This window comes from Lepidochelys kempii, chromosome 12 (genome assembly GCF_965140265.1).
Source record: "Lepidochelys kempii isolate rLepKem1 chromosome 12, rLepKem1.hap2, whole genome shotgun sequence".
Classification (NCBI taxonomy): domain Eukaryota; kingdom Metazoa; phylum Chordata; order Testudines; family Cheloniidae; genus Lepidochelys; species Lepidochelys kempii.
The window spans coordinates 5,088,586-5,112,562 of NC_133267.1; the positions used below are offsets into that span (position 1 = coordinate 5,088,586).

Sequence of the window (23,977 nt, forward strand, 5' to 3'; positions counted from 1 at the left end):
AATTAGCTGGCAATGTAGTTAATTACCCATCTGCTAATATGCAAGTAACAAGCCTCTAATGTGTAATTAATCACCATTCACAATACAAAAGCCAGTCAGAGCAGGAGTGGGTGCTGCTTTGCCCTCCACGGGCACTTGGATTTGAACCCTTTGCTGGAGGGCAGCCAGTCAGAAGCAAAGCGATCCCCAGCTGCCTTCAGTTCATTTTGGGGTTCTTAGTGGCCCTCTGACCAGAGAGGTTCTTCCTGGCCCGTGTTGGCTCTGGGTTGAGTGGGAAGAGGGTCTTTTCCCCATTCCCTCCCTGCTCCTCCGCACGGGCCTGCAAGCTGCCCAGCAGGATCTCATTGATGTAGCTTAGGGTTTGGTTGTCGAAAACCATACTGAGGTGATCCACTCCAGGCACCTCCACCACATGCACTCGCTGCTTCTGCTGCTTGCCCCATCGGTTGCACAGCTTCATGCTGCGGGTGCTGACGGTGTCATCCCCGTCCCCATAGACCACGCCCACGGGGTCCTCATAGGGGAAGCGCTCGTCATAGATGTAGGTCTCCACTGTTGGGAGGCCCGTGCCGTAGAGGCAGTAGGTCTCCACACCCGGAGGAGGCAGCCCCTTCAGCAGGTCCTTGGTGTCATTCCACATGTACCAGCCATCCTCAAAGTTGACGTCGAGGAAGAAGCGCCGGTAGTCCCGGTACGTGTAGTTGTAGGATGGTGTGGAGATAAAGACATGTGATTCGGGCCAGGCTATGTTGGTTGGGAACATCCAGGGGCTTGTGGTGGCCATGCGCTGTTCCTCACGCAGCTTGATGTTTGTGACCATCGGGATGCCCTGGTTATCTCCTGCAATTCACACAGGCACTCATCAGGAACAGCAGCTCCAGCAAAATTAACAGCTGTCCCAAAGCAGTGTGCAGACTATACATACAGAGATCATTCACTGCTGAAATGCAGCCACCTCTGGGGGGCAGGAGGAGGGGCAAGGCTGCTGCTCAACAGGTGCACTGTAATTCAGGGCAGGCGGCCAAGAGGTTGGGTGTGTGGGAATGGTGAGGGATGGTGGGCCGAGGGCTGGTCAAAAAACTCTCAACAAAACATTTTTTGTCGGGAAATGTTGATTTGTTTCAATGGGGACTCTTTGCAGGAACGTATTGGCTGTGACACAGCCTTCATCAGGAGAGGACTCTGGTGCACGATGGAATGTCTGGTGGGGAGGGAGACCTACCCCAGATCAGCCAATGGGCCACGTTGTATAACTACAAGTCATCAGGCCAGACAGAGAACAAAACCACCAGGCTCTGTAGGCCATTGGGGTGAGTGTGCACCTGGGATGTAGGAGACACAGGTTCACGTCTCTGCCGTTCCAGGGGAGTGCCCTGATGCAGGGTTAGAGAGTCAGTGTCTCTGGCCCAGGGATTATTTATACAAAGTAGAAGAACATCAACAGGAGAGCCTGAGAGATCCCTGCCCCAGAATAGCCCCTTGCCTGCTGATTAGGAGGAGGGAGAGCTTAGTTCAAGTCCCCCCAAATCAGGCAGAGCAGGGTCTTGAACCTGGGTCTCCTGCATCCTAGCGGAGTGCCCTAAACACCAGGCAAGGGGCTATTCTGGGGTGGGGGGGGCTGTTTCCCAAGGAGCTGTAAGTGGAGTGAATTGGGAGGAGGGTGTGCGTGGTACGTGCAGGGAATAGCACGTAGAGCTTCAGGGGGAGTCTTTTTACTGTTCCTTTCCTACGGCAGGGATTTCCTCCCCTGCCTGCTCAGATGTGCTCGTCCCTGGCCCATAGCAAACCTTGGGCGGGCTCCCTGTCACTGGACTTGTGCTCCCTCAGGGACAGTGCGGTCAGACTCCAGGTGGTTGGCGAGCTCCCGATGGAGCCATTTGCAGCCCCCTGCCCACCCTGGGGGCTCTACAACAGATTCCCACCTCCTCACTACTCCATGAAAGGAAGGCAGGAAGTGGACAGTGGGAGCCATCACCCACCGGAGGCCAGGACGAGCATGGACTTGACGGCCCCGCCCAAGGGGGCACCGAGGGAAATGAAGCCCGCGATGAACCGGTCTTTCCAGGCCTGGGGCTGCTGCCCCAGGAAGTAGAGGATGTTGAGGTTGCCCATGCTGTGTCCGAGCAGGAAGACCCGTCTCTGGTAGGTGTCATGCATCTCCTCAATCAGTGCCTTCAGGTTCTGGAAATACTCGGGCTGCTGGTCTGGGGAGAGAGGGGCATTGTGCCGGGGCAGGGCAGCCATGGCCAGCAGGAGCAGCTCCCTAGAACCCGGCGCAATGAGAGACACAGCAACCCAGGCCTGGACCGGGGGGGCAGCAGAGGAAACGCACTGGGGAGCACTCAGACAGGCCCCCCCACTAGAGGATCACTCCCTGCAGGGTCCCCCCATTCCCGCACTATATGATCATTCCCAGCTGGTTTCCCTCCCCCCACATCTCTCACAGCAGGGCCCCCCTTCCCCTCAAGGGTGTCTCTTTCAGGCTCTCTAACCCTGCTCCCCGTCAGGCTTGCTGGCCTGGTTTCCCTCCTGGGCACGGGGCTCTCCCTGGGCGCCAAGCTGCCAGGGTGGGTGCCCTTCTGCCTCCCACCCTGTCTGTCTGGGCTGAGGCGGAAGCTGGTCCCAACCCTGCACTTACTGGGCCCAATCCTCCAGTCGTAGGGGGCAGCCCGTACTGTCTGGTCCCGCACGTAGCCATTGTTCACCAGGTTCTGCACCAGGGTGTGTAGGTAACCTAGAGAGAGACAGCACAGAGACTGGGGGGACCCCGAGAGAGACAGCATGGAGGTTGGGGGGACCCCCAGGGATACAGGGCAAGGATTGTGGGGTCCAAGGAGGTACAGGGTGGGGGTTGGGAGGCTCTAGAAACATAGGATGGGAGTTGGGGGCAGCCGAGAGAGAGAGCTGGGGGAGACAGATAGCACTTCCTGGTGCAGACATAGTGTGGGAGCTGGGGGTCCTTGGCCACGCATTGCTGTCATGATATTTATTTAAACAGTGACATGTAATATATCGTTTGGAATCTAATAACACACTGGTCATTAATACCACTGTGAAATGTGTGTCACAAAGCTGTAGGTGAAATTATGGATGCTTTCTGATCTTGCCTCTTGGAAACTGTACAAAGACAAAGCCAGCCGCAGGTATAGTGTGTCACAAGGGTTTCAATAAGGTGAAGAAAACCCTATTCTGGCTAGTCCAGATTTTGAACTCTGTACAGGTGCACCAGATGTTGGTTTAGGTGTAGAACTAATGCAGTCAAAGGAAACTAACAAAACCACCCCTGTTAGGCTATAGGAACTCGGGCAGCTTCTCTTTAGCAAGAAGTTCAGGGTCCCAACTGACCACTCCCCATTGGTTTGCTTGCCCAAAACCAAGGGATCCAATTCCAAGCTGCTATGGTGGAGCATGACACTGCAAGAATATGACACATAAAGAGAAAAGAAAACCTGGCAGCAGATACCCTGTCCTGCGTGCTTGGATGCTGGCTGTTGGTGCCAATGGCCGTGCCACACTCACATGCCATGAGGCAGGATGGGGCACTTGCTCCAAACCAGAGGGGGTCCCTTTTTCTCCTACAGGACACGCAGGAGACCAAGCAGACAGTTCTGCAGAGGATCCAGCAGAGGCAGCAGCGACGGTGAGAGCTGGGGAGGCTGGAGCGGAAAAGGCTGCTAATGGAAGAGAGACGCGTGGAGCTGGAGGCCAGGCGTCTGAGTGAGGAGGCAGAGTTGGAGCAGCGGAAGCTTGCTGACCAGGCCCAACTCAGGCAGCTCAGACAGAAGAGGAGGGGCAAGTCTCACCCGTGGGACCCAGGAGGAAGGACATAATGGCATGCCTGATCAGGGGCTAGCAGACCACCCGATGTGGGTATGATGGACCCCATCACTCTGCCTGTAGCCTGAGGCATTCTGGACACTAAAGGTTACTCTGGGATTCTGACTGGGGGAATGTGGGAAGTGATTTTTTGGTGTGTTGTTTTCTGTAACAATGTGACAGGGTTGAGCCTGAGGGCTCAGGTACAAGCCTGCCACGGCCAGACTCAGTGGTCAAGGGGGCAAACCCTCACTGGGGAAACCGAGTCAGGGTTGAGTGTGTCTGTGGCAGGATCTGCTAGGAGTGGGGGACCCTGTCATATTTAGGTAAATAGCTGTGGGCTAATGCCCCACTGAGAACAGGGAAGAGTGCTGGGAGTGGTAAGACTCTGGCACAGCTGTGGGCCAGAATGCCACTGAAATCAGGGAAACTGAGGCACAACTGGACAGTTCAGTGGCCCAAAAATTGTAGGGTGCAGTGAGACACTGGCACAGCTGAGGGTAGCCGGGGGCCAGCACCCTGCTGTGAGTAAAGAAGACTCAAGATGATAAGAGACCTGGTTTCACACCTTTAGGGGTGGCAGAAACCTTTACTGGCCTGGGTGACCCAGATGGGGGAGAAGCAACCACCAGGGGGGCATGAATGCTAAGTGCAGGAAACATGACCCCCAGTCTGTGGGCTCAGGGGGACTTTGAACCAACGTCTGTGGAGTAGCCAGTGGCTAATCCTATGGGAGGGGTGACAGACTGCTCTGTGTCAGGCCTGAGACACAGTTACCTAACTCACCGTTGTCATAACCTGTACATACAACCTGGTAACACCCTGGTCCCGACACTCAGTATGTGGTGTATGTACGGGGTGTGTACGCAGAGTTATAAATGTGTGCTAGAATTATGTTCTTAACATGTGTTTGGTAAGCAGTGCATAACCCGGTCTGCCCCCGAGAAAGAAACGTGGATTTGCTCGTCTGGTGGTCAGGCAGAGACAACGAAGGCACATTTCCATGAAAGGTAAAAAAAAGCCATCAGGAGATTTCGTGGGGAAAGACCACTTGACGGGGCATGATAGGAGAGAGAAAAAGCCATTTTAGCATCCATCACGTGAGGGTCTAAGAGCCGGAGCTCTGAAATCACAGAATGTTGGATCCTTCAATCTTTGGGAGCTGAGGCGAGGTGAGAAAAGACTGTCATTTGCTGGAATTACGGTTTAGTCTCAGAAACGTATTTTTGCTTTTGATTGCTTGTAACCCTTCCTGTCTGTATCCCTTCTACTTGGTGTCACTTAACCAGGGCCGGATTAACTCTTCTGTGGGCCCAGAGCTATTAGATGTTGTGGGGCCCCTGTATACAAGTCTTTTTTCCTAATTTAAAACAAAATGATCGCAATTATGGCATCGAGGGTATTAACGCTAGACTAAACTTGCCTTTCATTAACATAAAGCTGTTCTGTGGTTACATTTCAGTCTTAAAATATGCCGAATATAGTTAAGTTAATTCAAAATAGCTTGCTTCTTACCTTAGAACAGCTGTTATATTCGTTTCATTTTGGGAGGGAGTTTGGGTGCAGGAGGGGGCTCCAGGCTGGGGCAGTGTTGGGATGCAGGAGAGGGTTAGGGGTGCAGGCTCTGGGAGGGATTCTGGTGCAGGAGGGGATTCTGACCTGGGGCAGGGAATTGGGGTGCGGAAGAGGGTGTGGGGTGCAGACTCTGACTGGGAGGCACTTACCACGGGCGGCTCCCGGCTGGTGGCGCAGTAGGGCTCAGGCAGGGTGCCTGCCTGCCATAGCCTCACTCCACTCCTGGAAGCAGCTGGCTGCTGACACGTCTCTGCACGCCCCTGTGGGAAGGGGGACAGCGCATCTCTGTGTGCTGCCCGCACCCACAAGTGCCTCCCCCGCAGCTCCCATTGGCCAGGGACCGGCCAATGGGAGTTGTGGGGATGGTGTTGGGGTGGAGGCAGCGTGCGGAGCTGCCTTTCCCCTGCCAGGGGCCACAGAATCGTGCCAGCAGCCGGCCGCTTCCGGGAGCGGCGTGGGGCCACGGCATGCAGGCAGCCTGCCGGAGCCCTGCTGCGCTGGGGCCTCCCTTAGCCCAGAGCTGCAGCCCCTAAAGCCCCTGTGTTAATCCGGCCCTGCACTTAGCCCTATGGCTTTTTGTGTAATGTGCTTGTTTTTCTTTTAATATGAACTGACAGTGCTGTGATTGACTTAAGAGTGTCAGACAATCCCTAGTAAAATGAACGAGCTGCTGTTTACTGTCTCTCTAAAGGAGCAGCAAACTTAATTACTTCTCTGAGCATTCTAGGAGCGGGCTGGGCAGTGCAGGGCAGATGGGTTGGGGGAAATTCGGGACTGGCGAGGGTTGGGGGTACCTTGCAGAAATTAACTGGGTGGTGGAAGCCAGGGTGTAACCTGCTGGCTTGTCTGCTGGCTGTGGGTGTCTGGGCTGTGAGCCACACGGCAGAGCATTCAAGGCACCCACAGTTGCAGGGCAGGTGGTGACATAGCCTCTCACTGGTCAGGGTTGAACCCCAAAGCATCACAGGGGACTCTGGCCCTTCACCCAGATTGCATTCCTCCCCACTTCTGGGCTGTGGGCAAGCTCCTGCCTGGCCTGCCCAGTGTCTGAGTCCCTCTGGCCAGAGGCGTTGGCTCAGTGCATTCTGGGTGCTGTGCTCTGGGTCTCCTCACTCCCTGGGATGGTTATGCCTAGTGGCATTGTACGGCCCTCTCCTCTCAGACGCGGGTCACTGCACCATGGGCTTTGCAGAGATCTTGCATCCGCTGGCCCTCAGCTTCCCGCTGCCCGCTCCCGGCTGTGGGGTTGGGCTGTGCAAGGGTCCCAGAGCTGGGACAGACTCAGGGATAAGGGGTAATGGTCCTGGGCTTCAGAGAGCCCTGCAAAGCCAGGCCTGGGCAAATCCTGCAGCAGGCAGGGACCCTTTTCTACTGCTGGGCACCAGCAGCAGGATCAGCACCCTGGGAGCTCCCCCCAGGCCATGAGGACCCCTTGCCTTGGACACCGAAAAGGGCACCCCTCACCTGCCAGCTTGCTCTTGTCCAGGTACTCCACGGAGTAGGTCTTGCCAAAGCCGGGCACGCGGATTTGCACCCCAGGCGCATTGGACATCTTGCCGGTGCTCCGGTTATACACCACTCTGCAAGGACAGGACAGGAGATGGCAGGTGGATGGCAGATCCACCCCGCCAGGGCGCAAAGGCGAGGCCTCTGGGTGGGGACAGAAATCCAGGCAACCCCCATCCCTCATGGGAAACACCCTGCTTGGGAATTGGGGATGGGAGTTGGGAATAGGGCTTGTTTCTAGGGCCCAACGCTCGCTGGAGGGTACGTGTCAGCCCTGAATAGCCGATGAGGTGGCTGTTAAGATTTTGCATTATTCGTGGGTGTGAAGGCTAGAGGAGCACATTGTGACCAGTCTGTATATCCTGGGCCAGAGGATCTCACCTAGGGATCCCTGCATCGGTCCCAGCCCTCCCAGGTGAGCTAGAGCAGGTCAGGTGTGTTGCAAGGGGCACAGATGAGTCCTGGTCAGCTAGAGGCAGAAATCCCTGGTGACAATGCAGGACACCTGCTGTGTGGGGTTAGGAGATGGGGAAGAGGTGCCCCATAACTTGGCATTTCCTGGCTTTTTAGGGTTTGCCGTGGCGGGAAGGGGGGACCACACTGACCCAGGCTGACCCCTCCGAGGTGAAGGTTCTGTTTTGTTTATGTAGGAGGATTTTGGGTCTGGGGGGGGGCAGGGATGCCCTCTGGACTCCCCCTCCGGCGTGTGGGGACAAGGAGGGAGCACCCATGTCTGAGGTTGCAGGGAAGAGGGGGTTAATTGCTTGCGCGGAGAGGCCTGGTGAATCCATCTCTACTCTTCCCAACTCCAGCACAATGGAGCCTGTGCACCGGGGCCGGGGAGCCTGTCGAGTGCTGATCTCTGACCTGTGCCCGCCAGGCCAGGCCTGGCTCTCAGAGCAGAGGAGTCTGTCCAAGCTGCACAGCATTAACAGACACTGGAGAGCCCCTGGCCCTGGAACTCAGAACGTCTCAACCCCAGGAACCTTGGCCACCTCTCCCCAGCCGAGCTGAGCTCTGTCACGTGGGCCCTCTTCTCACAGCTCCCAACCCTAGAACACAGGGGGCAGCCCTTTCCCCCGAGCGTCGTCTGCGGCCTCAGACCCGCTGCAAACACAGAGCCACGGTCTGGCGATCTCGACTCAGCGGCAGCCTCGCTTTTGCACGGCTAGCAGAGCCCTCAAGTGTACCACAGCTTAACCGATTTGAGGGAGGGGGAAGCCGTCCTCATTAAAACAGCCTGGGGAAGGTGCACTGTGGTGGGAGCCAGGAGACCGTGAGGTCAACTCTCACCTCGGTTTACATTTGCGTGTGTGTCACAGCCCTGATTCTGAGCAACACCTGGGGGTAGGTAAGAGCCAGCCTCCCTCTTGCACAAATGCGGTAACTGGGGCGATCTCTAGTTGCTCTGGGAATAGAATCCAGGTCTCTGACAGCCAACCCCAGTTGCAGACTTGTTACCATTCCGCATGCTGGCGCTAACCACTAGTCCCCACCCCCTCCCAGAGCCAGGAAGAGATCCCCGCCCAGGCCTCTATCACCGAGCTAGAGGACTGCTGTGACCCGCTAAAACATTGGCTTGTCCAGCTCTGACAGTGAAGGCAGAGAGCTACTCCAGCAAAACCTCTAAGGAATGGGAGCCATTTCCCCAAGGGCAGCTTGTGGCACCAGTCCCGTTGGAAACAAAGGGAAACAGCAGCTATCTGCTAGGGACGCCTCTTCCACTAGCTACATAGTGTCCGTCTTTACTGCAGGCATGAGCGTCTTCACAGACTCACAGATCCCAAGGCCAGAAGGGACCACTTGGGTCATCTAGTGTGACCCCCTGTAGAGCACAAAAACTGGCCCAAAATAATTCCTAGAGCAGGTCTTTTAGACAAATATAAAATCTTGATTTAAAAATTGCCAGTGATGGAGAATCCACCACGCCCCTTGCTAAATTGTTTCAACGGTTAATTACCCTCACTGTCAAAAATTGGCACCTTATTTCCAGTCTGAATTTGTCTGGCTTCAACTTCCAGCCATCGGATTGTGTTAGACCTTTCTCTGCTACATTGCAGAGCCCATGGTTAAATCGTTGTTCCCCACATAGATACTTACAGGCTGTAACCTTCTCTTTGTTAAGCTAAATAGATTGAGCTCTTTGAGTCTATCACAACAAGGCAGGGTTTCTTATTTTTTTAATCATTCTCATGGCTCTTCTTGGACCCCTCTCCAACTGATCACCATCCTTCCTGAATTGTGGCCACCAGAACTGGACACAGGATCTCAGCAGTGGTCGTACCAGTTCCAAATACAGAGGGAAAATAACCTCTGCTCACACTCAGAATTCCCTTGTTCATGCATCCCAGGATTGCATTAGCTGTTTTGACCACAGCGTCGCAGTGGGAGCTCATGTTCAGCTGATCATCTACCACAACTCCCAAATCTTTCTCAGAGTCCCTGCTTCTCAGGATAGAGTTCCCCATCCAGAATGTGTGGCCTACATTCTTTGGTCCTAGATATATACATTTATATTTAGCCACATTAAAACATAGTGTTTGTTTGCGTTTTAATATGGCTAAGTTTACTTGTTTACTAAGAGAGTCAGATGGCTCTGACTCAGTGACCTGTCCCAGTCATTATTTACCACTTCCCTGATTTTTGGGTCACCTGCAAACTTGATCAGTGATGATTTTATGTTTTCTTCCAGGCCACTGATAACATTTTAAATAGCGTAGATCCAAGAGCCGATCCCTGTAGGACCCCACTGGAAACATACCTCCTCAATGACAATTCCACATTTACAGTTACATTTGGAGACCTATCAGTTAGCCAGTTTTTAATCCACGTAATGTGGGCCATGTTAATTTTACATGATTCTAGTTTTTAAATCTTCAATCCTATTTGGTAGCTTTGGTTCCTGTGATGGGGTATATAGACCCCACACTGGGCAGCACAGCATTAATGAGCTCTTGTGAGCTCGAGTGGCCCCATCCCATCACACCTGTTGGAGGGAGGAGCTTAAAAAGGCCAAATCCAGCACAGCTGATGGGAGAGCAGATCTTTGGTCCTCTGCCCTTGGAGCAAGGCCGGAGCGCCTCAGCTGGCCACTGTCCTACAACTCCTCCCTGAAGGAAAGGAGAGCACAATGCTGATCCACTTTTGATGAGCCTATTCTTCCGTATTAGCCTGTGAGCCCCGTTGGGGCCACAGATTTCCAGAAGGAGCTGAAGAGAGAGCCTTGCCCCCCTTGGGGCAGCTCATGTCTGTCCACGTCTTTTGTCTTTGTTGACAGCCCCAGAACCTGCTGAGCCCCTTCAGACTGCACCAGTGTGGTGGAACACCCTCACAGCGCTGGGCAGAGGCTGGAAGAGTGCGAAGCCTGGCCTAGAGCGTGCCTCGGGGAAGGAATGCAGAGACAGACGCTTTGCAAGGAATGGGAGTAAGGGCAAATAGTGACTAAGATAGGAAAAGCACCGACTGATATTGCTTAATTACGACCTAACTTCCTTAGATGTGCAGTGAAGGAATGTTGGTGGTAAGTTTTAGTGGCATGGAAACTGACCGAAAACAAACCAGCCATTTGGGAACTAGAGGGCTATGGGAAAAGGGTCAGATATAGAACATTTCTTAAAAGGCCCATTAAAACAAGGTAATGGGTTCACTTGCAGATCTCCAGGAAGTGCACCTCGCTCCCAGGTGGTGTGGTGGAAGCTGGTGAAGAGGCAGTGTATTCTCTATGCAAATTGAGAGTTCGAATCTCTTCTGCATGGGAACAACAGGACCCTGCTTACATCCCCTGTGCCCTCAGTCCTCCCGACCCTGCACTGGATGCAGATGGGAGGACACAGAATTGGGGCCTAAAATGGTGTATTGGAAACTCTGTTAAAATTATAAACTATCACTTTACATTCTCAGGGGTTTGCCACAGCCTGCTTGCAGGCTAGGGGGCACTGTAGGGAAGTGTGTGATCGGGGTCTTCAGCAGCCAGACTGCAAAGAGCTGACTTAGAGCAATTTGGGCCGCTGCTTGAGGGAGCAGCCTGCTTTGTCTCTCTCTGGTTTCGGTGCATTAGGGTTCTGGAGGCTAAGAAATAAAGCCGTCTCTAACTTCAGTTTGTATGCTGTGAACATAACACCTACGGAGGTTAAGAAACAATTCAATGACTTAGGCTAATCAGAGATCAGTGGCCTGCCTTTGCAAGATTTATATTTATAGGAGTCCCAAGCGAAGCCCTTGGGAGCTGTCACGGGCCAGGAACTTTCCTTAATTCCACTTCCATTTTCCTAGTGCTCGTTTCTAGGCCTCGCCACACCCCGTCTCACTTTACAGACCGTCTCCCTGCTCTTTGGGTATTCGCAGACCCTCACCATGTCCCTCTGAGGAGCCCCCAGTCCCAGCCAAGTGGCCGCACTTTGCCCTTCTCCAGAGCCCATCCCTCCCGGCTGTGAACCTCCTCTGCTTCCCTCTCCATCGCTCCCACCTGGGGATGGCTTTCTGGGATGGAGGTGCCCAGAAGGGGATGCAGCATTTCAGGTATGGCTTCACCAGGGTCCTACAGAGGGATGGGGCAGAGCTGCTGCTCTTTGGGGTGCTGTGTCTCACTGTGGCCCTCCCAGCTCCCTTGTCCCTCCCGGCTGCAGGGCTTTTACCCCAAGCACTAGCTGAGTCCTCCGGGGACTCTCCAGATTCCCACCTCTCACCTAGTGCAGCAGAGCTCTTTATTTGCACTTCGACCCCCTTCCATGCTGCTCCCTGCATTCGTGGGGCTCAGTCCCCAGGGCAAGGAGCCTGCGCAGCTTCTGGGCCAAGCAGGCTGCCATGGCCAGGGCTCCTGCCCTGGGGCTCTGAGCAGGTGTCACGGATCCGTACTCACAGGACAATCCCAGGAGAATCCTGTCTTGGCTGAGGTAGCTGAGAGTTCGAGGAGGCCCTGGCTGCTGTGTCCCCCCGCAGCCCTGACTAGCTGCATCTCAGACCCCCTGGATGGACCTGGCCTGATGCGGCTGCGAGCATAGAGGGAGGGCAACACTCAATGGCGAGGTGGAAGGCGCTGGGTGGGTGGGCAGTTGAAGGGCTCCCCTTGTCCCCAGCTGGCCCAGTACCAGCGAGCTAGGGCTCGCAGGGACTCTCCAAGGGGAGCTCCGGGGTGGGGTCGGGCAGGAACCTGGTGTTGTCGATCCAGCAGGCGACGCCAAGCGGCAGGAACATGTGCAGGTTGATCCAGAGGGTGAAGTAGTCCTCAGTTTTGCGGTGGCACATCCAGTTCACCACTTTCGGCTTGTCCAGCTTGGCCTCCAGCTGGTTCCCCAGGCATGCGGGCACTGCGGGCACCAGAGACAGAGAGGAAGCAGTCAGTCAGACCCCAGCGCCCAGCACGACAGGTCCTGGGCTCTGCTGCTTGAGGTCTGTCCACCGCAGCCCTATGGCCGGCAGGCCCCGGGGTGCTCCAAGGGTGGCTCAGGAAGCACGGGCAGTGCCAGGAGGGCTGCACCTGCCAGAACCCATCTCTGCTGCCTAGTGTCACCATGGGGCTCCCTCAGGCTAGGGCTCCCCTAGGCGGGTGGGGACTGCATGGTTCCAGGCAGGGACGTGTTCAGACCGGGACACCTGTAGGGGGCAGGGACCACATGGGTGCCAGGCAGCGATGCGCTCAGGCTGGGGCTCCCCCCGCATGGGCACGGCTGCACAGGAGTTGCACCAATGTAGCTGCCCCCCTGCAGCTCCTCAGTGTAGACACGCAGCACTGGTATAATAGTGAGTGACTTACATGGGTGCAGCTCACCCTGGTTTGAAACCCGAGGTGGGTGTCTCTCTGGGCACGGGTGCAGACCAAAGGCTCTTGCTGCGCTGTGGTGGCCTGCTCCCCCTGGCAGCACTTGGGTGTCACTTGGAGCCTCTCCCGGATGAACCCCAAAACCACTTGACAGGCCAAGCATCCCTGGGTCCCCTAAAACACTGGGGGAGGGGCGGGACTAGTCAATCGTTATGGGGACTTCAGAAAAGCCAGTGGCGCAAAGCTGGCAGCAAGAGTGTGACCGGTCAGTGGAGCTGGGGTGCCTGCCAGGGCTAATCGACTCCTCCCCAGTTCAGCCTGGCAGGAGGAAAGCAGCCCAGGGCTGGTGAAGCGGGGGGCCCTTAGGTGGGGACGGAGGGCTGTTGGCAGAGCTGGGTGGCTGCAGTTGGGGCTGAAGGGCACCAGGAGAGCTGTGGGTGGGCGATCGATCTGTGTGCTACGCCACCAGACCACCCGGCCTCTAGCTATGCGGTCTGGCCTTCGTGAGCCCCAGGCTCGCCGGGACACAATGTCACACAAGATCATTAGATAATTATTAAGGGAATTTGTAACTGGGACTCCAAAGGTTATCACGGAGCTCAAGGGCGGCGGGCTGGGCAGAGCTCCTGCCAGCAGCCTGATGGGGGCGTGGGCTGGCAACCCGAGGATCAGTGTCTGGAGATACAGACAAGACTGAAGACTCAGGTCCGGAGTTGGGTCCGCAGCGCTCCCGGCCTGTTCAGAGACTCCGCGCTGAGTCTCACTGATGGCATGGACTGTCCTAGGACACCAACTCATCCAGGGGGGCTTAGGGTCCTGGGACACCAGGGCTGTCTCCCCACAGGGCCAAGGAGAGACCAACCCAGGCACACGAGGGGACGAGGCAGGAGGCCGCTCTGGCTACAGTGAGAATCCAGCACGGCAGCCATGGTCTCTGTTACAGTGTCACGACTGGGACGAGGGCAGTCAGACCTATTGGTCGGAGCAGGGGTCAGGTACCGGAGGTCAGAGTCTGAGGTGATTCAGAGCACGAACTGAGAGCCAGGGAGCAGGAGGGTTACCAGGAGATCAGGCACCAGGTGCAATCGAATAGCAAAGTCGAGGACAAACCAGGGCCAGAAGCCAGCGCCCAGGGTCTGGAGTGCAGGCAGGCAGCCTGGACTACTCAGTCAGCTCCCCGTCATGGCTTCCTGGTTTATATACTGGTATCGGCCAACCAGGGGACTGTGAGGGGCTGCCACTCCAGTCCCACTGGGTGGTACTTCCCATTGAGCCCAGCCTCACAGCGTCCTCCTGTGATCACCGTACCTAAGCCTCCCATGGCAATGTGGAAGTGTCAGAAACCCAGAACCTCTTTGGGCCTCAGTTCTAGCCCCCCGGGGTCCAGCAATTGAACTCCAAGCCAGGCCCTGCTGATGCTCCAGGGAGCAGGGAGGTTCCATGAGTGAAGCCCAGCCTGTGGGGAAGTGTACCTGTAAAGGCTCTGGCCAGAGCCAGCTGGAGTGTGCAGAGGCACGGGTTATGCAGTGCTGGGCAGCTAGTGCTCAGACGCTGCCTGTAGCAGAGCTCCGACAAGCACTGCGTGATCACTGCACCCCGTGTGGTACCAGCAATAACACAAACCGAGCAGAGACCCTGAGGAGAAGAATGGAGCAGGCCAAAGCCCCACCAGAGCTGAAACAGCTGGAGAAGGTTTAAACCGAGCTTGGCTCTATCTGCGGGCAATGGGCCCCAGCAAAGCAGAAGGTAGCCTTATTTCCGACAGCAGCCGGTTCTGAAGCACGGTTTGCTCAGGCGGGGGAGGCTAACTATGACACCGTAGCACAGAAAGGTGAGGCGTGGTGCCCTCCAAGTCAAAATGAAACCTAAGGGAGATGTTTTTAAACACAGAGAACAAAAAGAAAGTGAATCCAAGAGAAGTTGGTGGCTGAGCTAAGACTGAAGAGCCAGTCTTGCCATTTGGGGGGGCTAATTGAGCACCTGATAAGAAACCAGGTCATGATAGGGACCTGTGACAAAAGACTGTCCAATCTCAGATGCAACATGGACTGTGCTTGCTACACCTATGGCTCAGGCTGAGACCCTGCAGAAAGTAATGAAGGCTGTTTCCAATTGAAGTGGTTTGTCACTACTAGATCCTGTTTAGAGGCACCAGGATGGTGATTCCTAAGGTGTTATAGAAAACTATGCTAAAAAGGATACATGAAGATCATTTAGGGATTGACAACCCTAGGAGAAGGGCCAGAGATGTTTTACACAAGCCTCAAATGAACAGTGACATTGAGGAACCTGTCAAGGCTTGTTGCATATACCAAAAATACAAGCTAAGTCAAGCCAAAGAGCCTATGTTGTGGCATAGGAAAAACTGGACGCCTGGAGCATGGCAGGAAATGTGTACGTTGGCTGGAAAAAACTTGGCACTTGTCCTAGACGATGATTGTCACTTCCCTAAAACAGCCTTACAAGAAGATATTACAGGGAAGCAGGTGATTGTGCATATCAGATTTATTTTTGCTAGACATGGTATATTTGACATGCTAATGCCTGACAACAGGCTGTGGTTTAGTGGGCATGAATTTTAGCAGTCTGCAGTGAGGTACAGGTTTAGATGTGTAACCGCTAGTCCCCACAGTCTCTGATCCAGGGGTTTAGATGGAAGATGGTGTCAGAACTGTAAAGTGCCGAGTGAAAAAGGCTGCAGAGTCAGACTCTGACCCATATGTTAAATTATGGCAAGGCACCAAGGAAGCATGGGCTGTCACCCGCTGACATTTTATCCAACTGAAAGCAGAGTGCCCACTCTGTTAGAAACTGACGTCAGAGTCACTGGGGACTTGCAGATGTAGAAAGAGACGCATAAGGCAAAATAAAAAACTCAGCATGATTTTGGGTCACAAGAGCTACCAGCACTTCATGAAAACGATTCCGTGCTTCTCTATGAAGGGGAACACAGATTGCAAACAGCTGTGGGGTCCCAAGAGGTTGCCCTGCGGTCATGTCAGGTTGTCACCGCAGACGGACACATACGATGGTGTGTGGACAGGAGGCAGCGACTCCTGCCTAGCAGTTAGGGCCCAAGGTGGCACACCCAATGGCTCATCTCTGGTGGCAGCCCCGCCTACTAGATACTGCTCTCAAGGGCAGAGTTGCCTAATGGGTACAGTTCTCAGCAGCAACCCCACCTAGTGGGTTCAGTCCATGGGCAGCAGCTCCACCTGTGGGTGCAGTACTCAGGTGGGGTAGGGGCACCTGGGCCATCCCACTCCACCGGGTTCTGACCCAGGGCCCTGGGAGGCTGTTGCTCACCCATGGTGCCTTGCATCAGCCTCAAGTCTGCTTCCCTGAGTCACTTCCTACCTAGCCCCGACTGAGCTGTCCGGCTGCCTTTTAAACCTTGCCTCCAACCAGAGCATGCTCAGCAGGGGAGGAGAAGCAGGGCCTCCTAAGCCCAGAGTTGCTCCTTACTCCCCTCCTGTCCAGTGAGGGGTTAATACACTATGTCACACCTCCCTCCCTCAGAATCAGTGCCGGGGCACGGTCCTGTGGTTCTTGTGCCCACAATCTCTTGAGAAAAAATCTGCATTTTCATGATCCTAACCTACCCGGGGAAGGCTTTCAAAGCTGTACGGCTGCCAGGAGAGGTACCACCGCATAATCCTGGGGTTGGTGTCTTTTATGGTGTTCATCCATTGTAGCAACACATGGTCGTCACTAGCCGAAAGGCATTCATTCCCCCCCAAGTAGCACCTCAGAGCATCCATGGCCCATTTTTTTTTCATAGGTTCATAGATCTTTAGGCCAGAAGGGACCATTATGATCATCTAGTCCGACCTCCTGCACAACGCAGGCCACAGAATCTCACCCACCCACTCCTGTGATAAACCTCTCACCTATGTCTGCGCTATTGAAGTCCTCAAATCGTGGTTTAAAGACTTCAAGGAGCAGAGAATCCTCCAGCCAGTGACCCGTGCCCCATGCTACAGAGGAAGGCGAAAACCTCCAGGGCCTCTTCCAATCTGCCCTGGAGGAAAATTCCTTCCTGACCCCAAATATGGCAATCAGCTAAACCCTGAGCATATGGGCAAGATTCACCAGCCAGATACCACAGAAAATTCTTTCCTGGGTAACTCAGATCCCACCCCATCTAATATCCCATCACAGGCCATTGGGCCTATTTACCATGAATATTTAATTACCAAAACCATGTTATCCCATCATACCATCTCCTCCATAAACTTATCGAGTTTAATCTTAAAGCCAGATAGATCTTTTTCCCCCACTGCTTCCCTTGGAAGGCTATTCCAAAACTTCACTCCTCTGATGGTTAGAAACCTTCATCTAATTTCAAGTCTAAACTTCCTGGTGGCCAGTTTATATCCGTTTGCTCTTGTGTCCACATTGGTACTGTGCTTAAATAATTCCTCTCCCTCTCCGGTATTTATCCCTCTGATATATTTCACTGCTAGGGCCTCCTTCTCAATGACCGAGTTGGTGGTTTCTCGTGGGAACAACTTCTTGCTGAGGTACACTCCGGGTGTTTTTCCCCGTCAGTGTTTTGGGGTAGCACTGTGCCTAGGCCCACCTCGGAGGCCTCTGTGTGGAGTGTCAACTTCTTGGTGAAGTCAGGGTGGATGAGCATGGGTTCTCAACTCAGCTACTCCTTTAGCTCCTGGGAAGTCCTCTCGCAGGTCACCAGCTATGGAGCCTTCCTTGGGCTGATGTTCTTTGCCAGGTCTGTCAAGGGCACTGCGATGGTGGCGAAGTTGGGTATGAAGTGTTGGTAGTACCCCACAAGGCCAAGGAAGTAGCATACCTGGTGTTTTGTCATGCGGGGTGGCACATTTCGCCAGAGCCTGCACTTTGTCAGTGAGTGGTCTCAACCGCCCCTCTCCTAGTCGGTAGCCCAAGTAGGTCACCTCTTGCCGGGCCAGCCAGCATTTGGTCAGGCTGGCTGTGAGCCTGCCTCCTGAAGGGCTTGTAATATGACTGATACGTGCCTCAGATGGTCTTCCCAGCTCTGCCTGGAGACGATAATGTCGTCAATGCATGCCATGACACATGACCTGTGTGGGGCAGCCTTTTCCCCCCGCTTGGACAGTGTGACTGGGCACTCACCTTCCAAGCCCCTCCTTGTAGCCTGGGGTGGTGCCGCAGCATGCTGCCTCAGTTTCCTGTCTCAGCTGTCTCCTCAAATGCTCCAACCAGGCCACAGCATTTAAAAATAGTTTCCTTCTGGAGCTGGATCTAGTTTATTTAGTCCTCACACAATTAGCCCTTCTAGGCCCTTCAACGGCCAGCTCCATGGTTCAGATAGTTCCCTCTCCTTGAGCCTGGAGCTCCGAGCCCTGTGTCCCTGAGCTGGGTCACAGTTCAGCCTCTCTCCCTCCCTGAGCTGGGAGTCCCCCACCCCCATCCCGGAGCTGAGTTTCAATCTCAACACTCCCTTTTCTCCCCGCAGGAGCCAAGCTTGCGCCCTGCAGCACTCACCTGCAGCTGCAGCTTTCCAGGCTTCGATCCAGCATGGCACTCCCAGCCCCCATCCCTCCAGTGTTACCAGCTGCCTCTCCAACTGCCTCTCCCGTATAGCCCCAGGCCTGACCTGAGTTCATCACAGGGCCAAAGTTATTTCCCCACCTGGGGAGGTGAGCTGGCCTTGTCGCTGGTGGGGCCGAGGCCATGTCCCCTGGTGGGGAGGCAGAGAGATGCAGCGACTCGGGGCCTGCCCTGCCCTAGTGAGTCACTGGTACTGGCTGGGCAGAAGCACACTACTGGCCTTGAACAGCTGCCCCTCTCCCCCGCCAATCGTGTGCAGTGCATTCGGGATTCTGAGACTGCGGGCAGACTTGCTCAGAGGCTGCACGCCATCCACACACCTCCCACATGCTGTCCATATGCCATCCACACGCCACTGGCATGTTGCCCAGACATGTCCTACACGGCCTTCACATGCCACCCAGGCACCTCCCAAACGCCTCCCACTCACCTCTCATATGCTTCCAACACGCCTCCCACATACTGCTCACCCAGGAGCTCAGAATGGTGTTTTCTCACATGTCAGTACATGTCAAATACACAGAACATGCCACCCACATGCCAGCCCTTCAGGGGAGATGGCAGCGTCCCAGGGGTGGCCTTTCAGACACACATGACCACAGACTGAGGGCTTTCTTCCCACACCCTGACTGCAGAGCCAGGCGGTTCTAGGATGTATCAGGCGAGGCATTTCCAGGAGAGATAGGGAAGTATTAATGCCCTTGTAGAAGGCGCTGGTAAGACCTCATCTGGACTAGTGTGGGCTGGACTGGTCACCTGTGTTCAAGAAAGATGAATTCAAGCTGGAACAGGTGCAGAGAAGAACTATTAGGATGATCAGGGGAATGCTGGGCCTGTCTTATGAGAGGAGACTGGAAGAGCTCGCCTAGCCTAGCCAAAGGAGTGCTGAGAGGGGCTGGTTTGAAGCTGGAGCTTTGTGAGTGGGGCTGCCTGTGAATGATATGGCGGGGCTGCCTGTGATAGCAGGGACTAGATTCAGTGACCCAGCAGGTCTCTTCCAGTCGGATGTTCTCCCCACTCCAGCTCAAGCTGGTCTCTGCACTGGGACGTCACTCATCAAACACAGCCTCTCCCAGCTGTGCATGGGGTCAGACAAACAGGGCAGAGTCCAGCAGCCGTGTGAGAACAAACAGCACAGCAGCTTCCACAAAAAATGCCAGCCCAGCCGGGTGATGTGACCGGGCAGGCCTGTCTGGCTGCCTTCCCTTGTGGAGCGTGTGAATGCTCCTTCCAAGCTAGGGGGTGGGCGAGGCTTTGGCTAGGAGGGTAAGTGCCACACATGTAGGGCAGAGTAGGGAGGTGACGTTACCTCTGTATATGCCACCGGTGGGACCATTACTGGATTCTGTGTCCAGTGGTTGTCCACACTTCAAAAAGGATGTTGAAAAACTGGCACGGGTTCAGAGCATAGCCACAAGAATGATCTGAGGTTCGAAAAACCTGCCTGACGGTAACAGAGTATTTCAAGTATTTCAATCTATCTAACAGAAGGTTAAGAGGTGATTTGACCATGGTCTGTAAGTACCCACGTGGGAAGGCGATTTCTGATCACAGGGGGCTCTTTGAACAAATTCCACTGGCTGGAAACTGAAACTAGACATATTCAGACTGGAAATAAGGTATAATTAACCACAGGCCCATGGCACTAACAGAGCCCCCAGGGGACAGATGGGATAACATGCTCTCAGTGGCTGCAGGACCTCTTTCCATTTGTTCAGCTGCCGGCCCCTTTGCTAGGTCCAGGCCAACTCTTCTGTCACCAAGTGCTGCCCTACACAGCTCCTTTCACTTAGCCCCCAGCTCCAGCATGTCACACCAGTGGAGGAAGCAATAGGGCAGACCCAAATTGCCACCACGCTGCCATTCAGACTGAATGTGCCAAATCTATGTGCTCGGCTGTGCTGTCTTTAATCACTGTAACTTCAAACCACTAGAACACAGAGCCAGGACTGGAACCCAGGGGTCCGGAGCCCCAACACTCTGCTGTGGGACAGGGACAGTGCTTTCTATCAAATAACTGTGTAACCCACTGGCAAACTGCGGGACCAGACCCCCTCGGCTCCACCTGAAGTGTACCCCTTTAGTTCACATGCGAGAACTGTGTGGGGGTGCGGCACAGGGAGCGGCTCACAGACAGGGACAGTCAGCGGGCGAGAGGGACAGGCGGGGGGACAGCACAGGGAGCAGCTCAGGGACAGTCAGGGAGTGCAGTGCAATGCAGTGTGGGGATTGGCTCAGGAAGAGGGACAGGCAGGGGGCGCAGTGCAGGGAGCGACTCAGAGACAGGCAGGGGGGCTGTACAGGGAGCGTCTCAGGAAGTGGGGTAGGCAGGGGGCGTGGCGCAGGGAGTGACTCAGAGACAGGCCAGGGGTGCGGTATGGGGAACAGCTCAGGAAGTGGGACAGGCAGGGGGCGCGGCACAGGGAGCGGCTCAGAGACAGGCAGGGGGCGCTGTGCAGGGAGTGGCTCACGGAGAGGGACAGGCAGGGGGCGCGGCACGGGGAGCGACCCAGGGACAGGCAGGGGGCTCTGTGCAGGGAGTGGCTCACGGAGAGGGACAGGCAGGGGGCGCGGCACGGGGAGTGACCCAGGGACAGGCAGGGGGCGCTGTGCAGGGAGTGGCTCACGGAGAGGGACAGGCAGGGGGCGCGGCACGGGGAGCGGCTCAGAGACAGGCAGGGGGCGCTGTGCAGGGAGTGGCTCACGGAGAGGGACAGGCAGGGGGCGCGGCATGGGGAGTGACCCAGGGACAGGCAGGGGGCGCTGTGCAGGGAGTGGCTCACGGAGAGGGACAGGCAGGGGGCGCGGCACGGGGAGCGGCTCAGAGACAGGCAGGGGGCGCTGTGCAGGGAGTGGCTCACGGAGAGGGACAGGCAGGGGGCGCGGCACGGGGAGCGACCCAGAGACAGGCAGGGGGCTCTGTGCAGGGAGTGGCTCACGGAGAGGGACAGGCAGGGGGCGCGGCACGGGGAGCGACCCAGGGACAGGCAGGGGGCTCTGTGCAGGGAGTGGCTCACGGAGAGGGACAGGCAGGGGGCGCGGCACGGGGAGCGACCCAGGGACAGGCAGGGGGCTCTGTGCAGGGAGTGGCTCACGGAGAGGGACAGGCAGGGGGCGCGGCACGGGGAGCGGCTCAGAGACAGGCAGGGGGCGCTGTGCAGGGAGTGGCTCACGGAGAGGGACAGGCAGGGGGCGCGGCACAGGGAGCGACCCAGAGACAGGCAGGGGGCTCTGTGCAGGGAGTGGCTCACGGAGAGGGACAGGCAGGGGGCGCGGCACGGGGAGCGACCCAGGGACAGGCAGGGGGCTCTGTGCAGGGAGTGGCTCACGGAGAGGGACAGGCAGGGGGCGCGGCACGGGGAGCGACCCAGGGACAGGCAGGGGGCTCTGTGCAGGGAGTGGCTCACGGAGAGGGACAGGCAGGGGGCGCGGCACGGGGAGCGACCCAGGGACAGGCAGGGGGCGCTGTGCAGGGAGTGGCTCACGGAGAGGGACAGGCAGGGGGCGCGGCACGGGGAGCGGCTCAGAGACAGGCAGGGGGCGCTGTGCAGGGAGTGGTTCACGGAGAGGGACAGGCAGGGGGCGCGGCACGGGGAGCGACCCAGGGACAGGCAGGGGGCGCTGTGCAGGGAGTGGCTCACGGAGAGGGACAGGCGGGGGCCGCGGCTGAGGAAGAGGGACTGATGAATAACCGTGAACAGCAGGAGAGAAAGAGAAGCAACAAGGAAGGCCCCGCACCAGCTCTCCAGTCCCCAGGCTGGTCCCAGGGCAGAGCCCTGCCTGATCTGTGATGGCAGCACCTGGCAGCGAAAGAAGCAATCCTTCCAAAGGATTGTCCTGAGCTGGCCAGGCCAGGCTCCTTGGCCTGCTCCGTCTCCCCCAAAGCTCTCCGAGCGCTGGCTGCAGGCTGCCCCCCCCCCACAAGCAGAGCCCCCAGGGAGTGTCTCCATGCTGCCGTGCGGGGGTGACCTTACCGAGTACCACGGGCGGGGTGCTGTTGGAGGGTGCTGCTTCTGGTGTGGCGCTGGGGGGGAAGAGCACGTTGAAGAGCCAGAACTGGGCCGTGGGCTGCGGGAGCCGCAGCAGCACCAGCCCGAGCAGCAGAGCCCTGTAGCCTGCACGCCCCATGGCAGGTCCAGCCTTCTGCGCCTCCGAGCAAACACCCTTTTATGTCATCAGAGCACCGGGTCGGGCCAGGAGACGCGGGGGGGAGGGGAGAGCCGCAGGGGGACGGCTGGGCGGGGGAGGGAGAGCCGAGGGCAGTGACTGTGTGCACACACCGTCCCCAGTCTCCCGCTGCAGCCAAGGGCCCTCGGCTCGCCTGGAAACCAGCCCTCGGCCTCCCAAAAGCAGAGACACCCAGAGTGGGCGCCCACGTCTCCCCGAGCTGTCCCCCCACCAAGTGCCAGGGACAGCAGCCCTCCCCTGGCAGCCCCGCCACAGGCCTCCCGCACGGGGTCACAGCCCTGCGAACACAGCGACTGCAGGCTGGCACGACCGAGTGGAACCCGGCGTTACCCCACGGGGCAGGGCGCTGGGCAGCAGGGATCCGGCCTGGCACAGTGCTGGTGTCTCTGGGCCCCGGGCCACTCCCCAGGGGCCCCAGCCTGTGGCCTTTGCACTACCTTGTCCCGCACAGCCCAGGCTCCGGGAGCTCGGCAGGGGCTGTTCTGCAACACAGCATGGCCACACGCGCAGCCAGACCACGCTGCTACCGCCCGCGGGGGGCAAGCCCCTCGGCTCCCACGGCTGGGGAGTCTGCCCCCAGTCAGCAGCGCTGCTCCAGAACGGGGAAGTCAGGGAGGTGTAGAAGACTCGTGTGTATCTCACACACACACACACATACACACACACAGAGTCTTCTACACATCCCTTCTACACCCCCCCTTCCACACACACCCCTTCTACACCCCCCTTCTACAGCCAAACCCACCCACCCTTCTACATCCCGTTTCTACACACCCATCCCCTTCTCCGCCTTCTGCACACACTCAACACCCTCTTCTACACCCCCGCTTCTACACATGCCCACACGCACACAGCCTTCTCCACCCCTTCTACACACACACACTTCTACACCCCTCTTCTATACACAGCCCCTTCTCCACTCACACATCCCCTCTTCTACACCCTTTCTATATACACACACCCCTTCTACAATTGCACACACACATACAACCCTTCTCCAGACACACACACCACACACAAACACACACACACACACACCTGCCCAAAAATAGATGTTTTTCATTTTGTTCGAAATTTTCTGTAAATTTTTTGGATGAAAAATTTGGACACACGAGATTTTTGAAACAATTCTTGTAACGTTAGTGGGGCAAACCCACTTTTGTTCCCTTGTTAATGTTTTCTCCCACCCCACAGCGGTAAGGGGAGTAAAGAACAGAGAAGGGGGGCCCCAAAACAAAATAGTTCAAAACCAGAAAATGGCACCGACACAAAGAATTTCCACAAACGTTTGCATTTTGGTCAGAAAGGCATTTGCTGCTGAACTCTGGTCCTCTGGGAACTGCTTGACGAGCACCAGTCCTGAGCAGTAAGTGGCAGGCTGGGAGTTGCTGGAACCACCAGTGGGTTATGCCTGCATGGCAGATGTACGGTTTCGCGGCTGTGAGTATATATCACAATAGCTTTCGCCTGGAGTGGCTCTGTGCAGTCACATGCAAAAAACTCATCCCTCCCATGGCCTTGGCATTTCCAGGGCCCAGCCCTTGCTCCTCATTCCCTTCCAGACCAGGAGAGTGCAATTCC

The 23,977-nt window shown here is 56.3% G+C and overlaps 1 protein-coding gene across 2 annotated transcripts; it reads right to left on the reverse strand.

The window, feature by feature from the left end:
* Positions 1–41: 41 nt before the first annotated feature.
* Positions 42–22,379, reverse strand: LCAT (lecithin-cholesterol acyltransferase). Of its 2 annotated transcripts, none has more exons than XM_073307276.1 (6): positions 22,183–22,379; positions 12,047–12,203; positions 6,856–6,971; positions 2,639–2,734; positions 1,980–2,204; positions 42–840 (listed from the first exon to the last, which is right to left on the reverse strand). In XM_073307276.1, the coding sequence occupies exons 1-6, from the start codon at positions 22,334–22,336 to the stop codon at positions 197–199; spliced, it is 1,392 nt and encodes a 463-aa protein (XP_073163377.1). In that variant the 5' UTR covers positions 22,337–22,379; the 3' UTR covers positions 42–196. The 2 variants fall into 2 exon arrangements, with proteins under 2 accessions (XP_073163377.1, XP_073163376.1); XM_073307275.1 differs by lacking the exon at positions 22,183–22,379 and adding an exon at positions 12,650–12,968.
* Positions 22,380–23,977: the final 1,598 nt, after the last annotated feature.